At 35.4% G+C, this 10,601-nt stretch overlaps 1 protein-coding gene across 1 annotated transcript in view; it reads left to right on the top strand.

The window, feature by feature from the left end:
• Nucleotides 1-76: 76 nt before the first annotated feature.
• ift80 (intraflagellar transport 80 homolog (Chlamydomonas)) overlaps nt 77-10,601 on the top strand; it is a 46,874-nt gene continuing 36,349 nt past the window's right edge. The window contains exons 1-6 of the mRNA XM_024277356.2: nt 77-277; nt 475-535; nt 1,170-1,391; nt 3,472-3,582; nt 3,685-3,753; nt 9,279-9,388. Of these exons, the coding sequence (XP_024133124.1) occupies nt 499-535; nt 1,170-1,391; nt 3,472-3,582; nt 3,685-3,753; nt 9,279-9,388 (549 nt within the window). The 5' untranslated portion in view covers nt 77-277; nt 475-498. The remainder of the gene's footprint in view (nt 278-474; nt 536-1,169; nt 1,392-3,471; nt 3,583-3,684; nt 3,754-9,278; nt 9,389-10,601) is intronic.

Here is a 10,601-nt window from a genome sequence, read left to right as displayed (position 1 = left end):
ATGGTAAATGTTGTAAAAGTAAACGCTGAGGTTGCAATTTCTTGCAACTCTCGCGATAACTCAGTTATCAACCGTTCACTTACCCGAGATTTCATGGCTAAAAAGTTAGCTTCCATACGTCATGAAAACAAAACGGTGCTTCATCCTCGACTTGGTTGTTTAGCATTGACTATTCAAGCCATATTAATCAATTTTCATATGCTTATAAAAGGGACATATTACACTCGTGGTCTCCAGAATGCCGCCCGTGTGAATTTGAAGACTGTGAGCATTTAAGGTAAATAAAAAACACGGACACATTTGATTGTAGTTAGTTTAGCAGCAGTGACAGGTAACATAGCAACTGCAGACGCTTGTTTGGTGTCGGTGCTACTGACATTTTCCCCTTCCCCTGCGATGTTCCCTGTGATGTTCAGCTTGACTTGAGACTTGAATTGATTAATCTAACAGACGTTTTTTTTTTTATTTGCTTAGGATACAACAGAGACGAAGACGACAATGAGGCTAAAAACAACGTTGCAAAGGGAACCAAAACATATCCTTTTAACATCTCATGATTATCCCTTTATTGCTTTTGTTTTGAGCCAAAATGACTAAATATTTTGAAAACTGGGACATTGCACATTCTCGTTTTAATAATATATTATTGCTGGTATTCAATTTAAGATATATACAGCATATATATATATATATATATTTTTCTTTTCTTCTATGCTCTGGATTTATGCTAACTAAAGTAAAGAAATATGTTTAAAATTTCTTGTGGTGATACATTTTCTAAGGACCACTGCAGCAATGTCAAATCAATTCATTTGCATTTCCAATACAAATATATATATATATATAATAAATACCCTTAATTTAGTTTTATGTTTTAGTCCTTATGAATAATCATATTTAGGTAAATTTTAACTAAATTGTTTTTTTTGTCAAACAATCTGGAAAAGTTGTGTTCTGACTAGAACTTTTGCATTTAGAATGTTACCTTGTGACATTATTAAGAAATAAGATTAAATATTCAGTTAAAACAGCAAATCATCCAAAAGTACTTTGAAAGAACATTTGAAGAAAAAAAATGGGTTGAGGGCACATGATGAGGTCATGCAATCAGTGGAAATTATGATCTATTTAATATTGTATTTATTGTATTTACCTTAACACCAGCTCACATAAGGATCTTGTAAGTTGTTTAGGTTGGACCACAGCAGATGAGCTGTACTCTTGCAGTGATGATCATCAGATACTCAAGTGGAACCTGGTGAACAATGAAACCAATCTTGTTGTCAAACTGTCAGAGGACATCTACCCCCTGGACATGCACTGGTTCCCCAAAACCGTTGGTGGAAAGAAACAAAGCCAAGCTGAGATCTTTGTCCTCAGCAGCACCGATGGCAAGTATTCTACAAAAATCCACTCTGCATCCTACAAAGCAAGAAAGAAAATCAATCATTATGTCAGTGTCAAGTTGTAAAAGATCAAAATATTCCAAGACAGTAAAAAAAAAAAACAGTTTTACATTTTATGACAAGTTTATATCCTGAATTATCTTTCAAATGGTAGCTTTTTCTTAAAACATTTTTTTATGCAACTTATTGACTTGTTGTGGTGCCATAACAGATTAATTTATCCCTTCGGGATCTGAAAAAAAAAGTTAAATTCAATTCTTTTTTTTTAAGTTTTGACAATAAATTATCACCACAGTCCTGCAGCTTCTCTGTTTTTTTTAACTTTAGTCCACTTTGTTTTATCCATCCATCCATTTTCTTGACCGCTTCTTCCCTTTCGGGGTCGCGGGGGTGCCGGAGCCTAACCCGGCTACTGAAGGGCGAAGGCAGGGTACACCCTGGACAGGTCGCCAGTCTGTCGCAGGGCACTTTGTTTTATTTTATTAAATTTTTTTCTGATAAAAAAGTTTAAAAAAAAACAATGTGCCATTTTGTGATGTGCCAAATGCTTTGCTCTACCTGAAATTTTGTTTTTCTTTATAGAAATTCCTGTTGCTTGTATCATTATGGAGGTTGAATTTAAACTTACCAGTTGTAATAATTTGTCTAATAGGAAAAAAGTTGCTTTTCAAAAAAAGCAACTGTGAAAATCATGAATCATGTCTGTTCTGTAGTTCAACCAATGGACACAAACATTTTGGGCATCCAGCATTCATTATTTGATCTTTATCACTTTTACAGAAATTATTCTGTGTTTACTGGGTGATGAGAACTTCAAATTCTTAATAACTTTATTGTAAGGGCAATCTGAAATTGTTTAGTAAATGTCAATTATCTTCTTCCAGTTTTACTAATACACAACCCTTGCCTCTCTACGAGCCTCTTTTTATTTGGTTATGTTCCAACAATTTCTACCAATTATATAATTATTAGCAGATGCTCCTTCAGTTGTCTCCTTACCAACAGTTTTCTTTAGGAACTCTAAAGAAATCCTTTGTCTTAAATCTGCACAAACATGAAAACTCATAATTATTTTCCTAATATAGATATGAGGGTCAGCAGTTGCACTCTGTACTTTATTAATTGTTCCTAGTCTAACTATTTAATAAATGAGTGTACTGTTATTCAATGAACCAACATGGATGTTTGGATTTTGCTCATTTTGGACAAATAATAAGGATTTTTTTTACTTTCTAGGTAAATACACAATGCTTAATTTCTGTACTGAGTCATATCTCTGTGGATGATTAGTTTGTCGCTAAATGCAACAACACAGATAGTGCAAATGTTTTTCATGCATATTACGGTAGATACAAACACATAAGAGCATGATTGCACTGCTGTGGTAGGCAATATGTGGTCACAACTCTAATGGCAGTGTTGAATTGCACGAGCACACCCGCAAACTGAAGCAGCAATTTACTCTGGCATACCAGAGACTCTTTGCAATTCACTTTTGCAACTTTCTTTCTCTTGCTTTCTTGAGTATAGTTTTCACAAGCCAGACAAAAAGCAGTTGCCACAAATACTACATAAAATATGAGAAGGGAAATGCAAGACAATCATTTTTTGAGCTACTGTGAGCACTGACACATCTAGTAAAAATATTATTCTCTTATGGATTTCTAACATTTTCTCAAATATTTGTAATTATGCCTTTTCATGCTTCTGTCCAACAGTCCTAGTAAAATATCTTGGGAATTTTCTATTTAATTCAATGTAAGTATATTTAGACAAAATGTTTTTTTTGATCATCCATCTATTAATTGCAAGTATCTATTTTGGATTTAGTTTAACCTTTTTTTCAAGCATGTGTGCTTTTAATATATTGTTTTCACAAATAGATGTTACACATTTGTTTAATAAGTGTACTTAATTCATTATGTATTCTTATCATTTAAACTAGTATTTGCACAACATTGCATCAAGCCTGTTTTGGACAGAGTCAATAGATTGTTACCATCTGCATCAGTGCAAACTTGGATTGTTGCATAATAATTTTTCTTTGTTTTGTTTTTTTGTTAAGGTAAATTCCACCTGGTTTCCAAAATTGGGCGAATAGAGAAGAGTGTCGATGCACACAAAGGCGCGGTCTTAGCAGGAAGATGGAACCACGATGGAACCGCTCTTGTTACAGGTTTGAATGTTGTTAGCACATCTAGCTGCAGTTTGATAAATATCGGTTCAACTTTAGAAAAATAAATATATTTTATCCATTTTTTTTTCTCTTTTTTATTAGCTGGAGAAGATGGGCTGATTAAGATCTGGTCAAAAGTTGGGATGCTGCGTTCAACTCTAGCAAACCAAGGTAAGGTTAATACTTTTGTCTTTGTTGTATAACCTACTAACATTTATGGGATTTAGTATTTTTTAATTCATCACTATAAAACTTCACAACATAGTTTGGTTCACAGGTGAAACTAGAAATGCACCAGATTTCAAAGCAACTGAGATGCTGAAGAACTGTCTAAAAGACAACTCTTCTTTCTTATACTACATCTTTAAAACTTTTTTTCCCTAAAGAGAACATTCATTTCGTCAGACTTCAAATTTGACCATTTCTTTTAGATTACTTTTTATACAAGATCTTTTTATTTCGTTCTTCTTGCCTGACCAACTTATTAAAGATTTAACAGTGAAGAACACAAACTCAAGACATGACCCAGTGTTGTGTCTGCAAAACCAAAAACCCAGTTATTTAAAGTAACATTCCTACTATATTTTGATCTATGGTAAAATCATTCCCAGTGTTTTTTTAATTCTAACCTTTGCATTTTTAAGTCAAAATTAAAAAGCCTGTGTTGTTTTTGTAAAGATTAATTTCTGCATGGCCGGAGAAGTTCATTAGAAATTGGTTGTGGGCATGACTGTTGGCGCTGAAGTTGATTAACCTCACATTGACTTCCCATCATGCCTTTGTTTACACTCTCTCCCACTAGCTTACAGCCCCTCACAACCCCAAACTACCATTAGTGTAGCAAAAAACAAGCAACATTGGAACTACGTAGCTGTACAGTTTTGAGCCAGATTCCAGCTCAGACGAGGAGAATTAAGACGTTAGTGGATCTCTTTGTCTACAAGTGGATGATTTAGAATTGGAGCGGAGCAGAGAGGCTTTGGCCATGTGGCACCTGAGCTTTCCAAATCGGATGTTTTTATCCGCACTTGATCCATCACAATTTGAATTAAAATGCTAAGACGCAGTTTTAATTTTACACTTTTTTATATATATGTCTTCCATTATGAGAAAAATGCTATAAGATAATGTTAAAAACATGGTTTTCAAATCTTGTGAAGGTGCGTAAAAAACAGATTGATCATAGAAAACAAAATGTCATCCAGAAATTCAGAGACCTTTTTTACAATAAAACTTATAAAGACCATAGTTTGGTATCTCTTATTGGAATGACAGTGGAAAACGTTTAGGATGTTAAAAGTTCCACTCTGACAAAAATCATGTTTTTGCTTTTTTAGCATTTTCTTGTGGCATTTTTCTCATGAAGACATTAAACCTAAAATTGCATTTCTGAGTATATTTTTATTTAAACTGATTTTAATCTGGAGCAGATGGAAAAAAGGCAGTTTTAACAAATATTGTATTTGTGATGTAGAAAATATGCCACAACCTCCCGACTCTGTTCCATTCTGATCCATCCACCTGCACAAAAATAGGTCCATGTACATCTTAATTTTTCTCATTCAGGCTGGCATCTGGCTCAAAACTGTTCAGCTTGATAGTTCCGATATTGCTCGCCATTTTTGTTGCATTGTTAGGTTGAGGTTGTGAGGGGCTGTAAGCTAGTATAAGAGTGTATCTCAGCAGATGGATGATGGGAAGTGAAGCGGAGCTTACTCTGAGCCAACAATCCGGCCCACCACTCATATCGCAATTTCTGATGAACTGCAGCCACTCTGCAGAAATTATGTCCTAGAAAACGACACAGTTTTGTGACATTTTTAGCTAAAAATGTCACAATTATAATTATAAAGACCACTGGGAATGCTTTTTCAATAGATCAAAAGATGATTTAATTTTTTTAACTCAAAATTAAAAGCCTAGTCATGTCGTTTGTTAAGATTACTTATTATAAACGAATTAATGAAAAGTTGGGCACAAAAAAGTGCTGGAAAAGACTGAACCAGTCTGAGGCAGATATACAGTAATGTTTGCCAGGAGAAAGCCTCTTCTCCATGAAAAGAACACTTTAAAAATATGAGTTTGCATAACTTTAATCTGAACAATTTTAAAGACTTCTGGAACATAGACTCTCATTGCTACGTTTGTTGAACGCCACATAAAGCAACGAAACAAAAAGACTTGTGCTAACTCTGAAGCAGCTTGTTTAAGGGATTGGAGGAACCTTGTATAGGATTGTTTTACAGCCAAAGTACCTGAACTCATTACTGATTAGTCTATGAACTGCTTTGTAGGTTAAAGTGTTCAAGAATCAACTAAGGTGTCCATAAATGTAATGCCTGACTTTTGCTATGTCAAAAATATCAACACTTTGCTGAATACACAATGAATTCCTAGTGTGACAAAGTGGTCAGTTTATACAGGATTTTGCTAATACTAAACTCAATATAAATACTATATGAAAGACAAAAAATAGTATTTTTTGCTTTTCTTTTTAGGTCTACAGATGCCCTTACAAGATGTGTAGATATTTCATGATGCTGCACTTGAGAATACAAATGTCCACAGCATGTGCTGCTGCTGCGAAGTCCACCTGCACAAGCATGTCATTAGAAGTCCAGAGGATTGAGTCACAGACACAAACAGCCTTCCTCTGATCCATATCTAGTTTTCTTGGCTCACAAATACATTGATTTCCATCACTACATAACATTTCCAGATGTGAACGTGCACGTCCAGAAAATGCTATAAAAGACACACTTGAATATCATTTTTTTGGACAATGTCCAGACCTGATCGTCCACACATTCTCAAGAATTTCAGCAGCATGAAAGTGTGAAAGTAGCTTTAGAGATAGGGCACCACCTGACGTTTTCATGGTACTCCTGTTGGATCTCAAACTGATAAAGAGTGGCTTTTTAAGTTGATTTCTTTAGATGATTTTGTACCACCTGTTCTTTAACATTACTACTCAAATGTACTTTTGATTTTTTAACATATAATGCTAACATTACAAAAGCCCATACATGCCTTTGCAGTAACAACAAAAGTTTTATACTAATAGTCAAAGAAAAAGACTTTGGAGGAAGTGTTTGCATGTTTTTAACTTACTAAGAAAAATGTGCTTCGAGGAAAAAAAAAAAATCAAATTTTAATTAATTTGATGTTTTTTAGTAGTTGTGCGTTGTCATTTAAAATGTAAATTCCTCCAAAAGTCTTTTACATGCCATATAAAATTGCTCCTCAGATTGTGATACTCTTCTTTAAACTTGCAGACAGGATGCACTTTTGAATTCATTGCACATTTTAGTCTCTTTGTTGAATTCAGTTGTATTTGTTTTCATATGCGTATTTTTAAAAAAAAATTACTTATTTAAAAGAAATATATAAATACTGACACTTTTTAGTTAACCCCTTGATGGCTGGATTTAAATTCAGCTATGAAAAAAAATGGATATGTTTTCATTCAGAATAACTTATTAGTCCCCCCCGGGTAAGTGAGTTAGATCAGTTCTCTAGCGTATACCAGGTAAAAGATGATGTGACAGTAACAACAAACATAGTACAAAATAAATAAATAAAAAATTGGAAAATAATACTACAGCAAGAGTGCTCCGGGTCACACTCCTCGAAGCGTCACCAAATGTTTTTACTTTCAAGTAGATGCTAATTTAGGGTGAATTTTGGGTCTAAAGGTGTTTGATGTTTATTTGTATCAGTAGGCAACTAGGGTTTAACCTTGCCCTTCAAGTAAAAAGAATGAATGTCATTCTGAATTATTTGCACTATCATTTAGTAACCGCATCAACAACATCCCCTCGTCTGCATATTTCCATCTTTGTAATATCAGCTAACTCCTTCGCCCCATACCGCCTCCATCCTGGTCCACGGCTTCATCTCCAGCCGCATTAATGACTACTGAAATTCCAGAACTCAACTGCTTGTCTGCATCTTATCTGACTCCCTTTCAAAATCTGAATTGACTAATAACTTCTGATGTTCACCTGTGAATACATCCTCCACCTCGCTCCCCCATACCTGTTGAATCCCCTCAACATTGTGGTTTGTGCCCCCTTTCTGACTCAGCTTTCCATCCTCTCTTTATCTCACTGACAAATGGACCAATCTCAATTTCATAAACTGTCTCCCTCTTTTAACATCGTAGCTCATCTAAACCACATTTAAACCGGCCTTCTTACTGTAACCTTTTGTTTACTGATGCTCTATGCTTTTAACATGTGATTTGTTGTATACACTGTCTTCTATTGAATAATCTTGCTTTTATGTGTGCAGCACCTTTATGTAACTTGTAATTATTATTAGATATATTATTGAAAATAAATAGAATCAAAAGTATGCTATAAACATATAAAATAAGCTGCTCATAACTTGCATAGCAGCTGAACGGCTACATAAAATAATGTGCAATAAATAGTTACTTTTTTCTTCTTCTTTTTTTTTTCTGAGAAATGAGCTGCTTGATGGTAAGGCTCAGAAAATACCAGATTGGCATCACACCTATATTTAGCAGCTTTAGTTTTCATAAAAGCATCAAATCTAGCACAAGGTTCCCAGATCACTGCAGGTGCTGCAGAGTTCATTTTTCAAGCTCCTCCTCAGTGGTGCTAGTTTCTGATTTGAACTGTCTTTTTCTTAAGACAGAAAGAGCCTGTTATAATTTTTTATGCACTTTTTTAAAGTTTAGTTTACATCCTGCTAAAAACAGAAAGCAGCACCCAATTTATGGTTATTTTGGGTTAGAGAACATGCTATGTATAAGAAATGTTGAGGTAAACCTGCATCTGCACACATACTAGCACATGCAAACTGCATGAGCACATTGTTTCTTTTTGGTTAGCATGACCCATATCGCGCCTGAGCTCCAAGACGAGGATGTTGGAAAGGAGCGAGCGGTAGGAACTCGTGTCAACCCCTCTCATCGCCTTTGTCAGATTTAGAGCATGTGACCAGTTGGCATTTGTGAGAAACCACATGCACCTGGAGTGAGGTTAAAATGTCAGGCTCCCTCCCCTTCACACGTGTGTAGCCACAAATCAACTCAAACACACACACACATCCTTGCACTACTGTCTTCACCGCGACACAACTGACGCAACGCAGTGCCTGACTTCTCTTCCTAAATGCGACTATTACCGCTGAATGCCTTATCTGATTTCTTACTTTAACCAAACTCTAACCCTAAAATCAAGGATTAACCCTTATCCAAGCAGTTAACTCTCAGATTCAGCACGTTGGTCCTCCCAGGGTAGTTTAATTGCACACCTAAACAAGAACGAGCCCTCGCACAAACCTTTTGGCAAACGTGTACTGCTGCTCATCCTTCACTATGATTTTCTCTGGTTTTGCTTTAAGCTGAGTGCCGTTTCTTAGGCTGAATCTCAGGTCTCAGAAGGAATGTGATATCTTCTGAGTGGAGGGATTAGTTCTGCTGCAGTTGTTCACACCAACTTCTAGATGGTCTGTAGCGAAGAGGAGAGTATTCTTCTTTGAAACACATCACAAAGTCTCAAAGCTGCACATGCAAGTAAAACCACATGAACTGCTTTCTGTAAACACTGTATTTCAGCAGGTGGAATCCCCCTTTTATAATCTAGATCTAGCTGATTAAGAGTTCTTTTTATTTACTTGTGATTGACATAAGGTTGTGTTTGTTTGTATTTCTGTTTATCTTCAAGGGTCTCCTGTTTATTCGGTGGCTTGGGGTCCAGATTCCGACAGAATACTTTACACTTCAGAGATGCAGCTAACCATCAAACCTCTCCAGCCAAGTGCCAAAGTCATGCAGGTACACAACGTCATCATTGCTGTGGTGTAGTCATGCAGGACACAAAGCAATTTTATCTTTAAAACTTCAGATGATCAATTATAATTAAGGTCAAGTGTAGAAAAATCTGTTTTTCTACTGCTTCTTATGTGCTTCTGTTGCATGCAGTTATCGGAAATCCAACTTTCAAAGCTATTTACAAATTTTTTAACAATGTTACAAGTCTTGTTAAGTTCCTTTCACTGATATTCTGCACTAATATTTGCAAAGAATTCCTCACCTTATACTTACACAAACTAATATTCAAATTAAATGACAATTTAATTCTGAAAGTTAAACTTAAAGATCCATGAATAAATTGTATTTAACATGTTTTTGTGGCATTTTTCTCACGATGGAGTACATATAAATATAATTTAATATTAAAACTGCATTTCTGAGTATTTATTTATTTAAATTGTGTTGAATCAGGTGTAGATGAAAACTAGCGGTTTGAAAAAGCTCAGATTTGTGACACAGCAACTACCGTAGTCTCCCTGTTCCGCTCTAATTCTGAAGCATCCAATTGTAGACAAATAGATCAATTAATGTCTTCATTTTCCTCAGCTAGGCTGCATCTGGCACAAAACTGCACAGCTCTGTAGCTTCTGATTTTGCTTGCTGTTTTTTTGCTACACTAATGTTACTTTGGGCTTGTGAGGTGCTTGTCACTAGCAGGAGAGAGTGTAAATAAAGGCATGCTGGGAAATTATCGTGATTAACAGCTTCAACACCACCCAAAAGAGAATTTCTAATATTCTGTTGAAAATATGACTTAAAAAAACGACACAGGCTTTTTGTTTTGGCTAAAAACTGCATAAATATAATTAAAAGACCACTGGAAATGATTTTACAATAGATACAAATTAAATTGGAGTGGTACTTTGAGGTTATTGGTTCATGATTCTTGCAGCAAAATGAATGGTAAAAGAAAAAAAAAAAAAAGAAAAGCAAAATGTCATACAACAATCACACTAGGCCCCACCACCACACAATTCCCCACAGCACCCCAGCAGGGTTCACATGCAGACACACATACACACGTTCACTTATACAAACACGTGAGCGCACACAGGTGAGCACACCACAACCAGAAGACGGAGAACATGTACCGGAAAGCAAGTTTCGTCAACCACCTGATAAGCAGACCAAAATATTTCCTTTTTTTGTTTGTTTTTTTGTCGTAAACCTTCCC

The sequence above is a fragment of the Oryzias melastigma genome, linkage group LG13 (genome assembly GCF_002922805.2).
Source record: "Oryzias melastigma strain HK-1 linkage group LG13, ASM292280v2, whole genome shotgun sequence".
Taxonomy (NCBI): Eukaryota; Metazoa; Chordata; class Actinopteri; order Beloniformes; family Adrianichthyidae; genus Oryzias; species Oryzias melastigma.
Note: the sequence above shows the minus strand (reverse complement) of the source record. Positions and strands in the feature narration are given on the sequence as shown.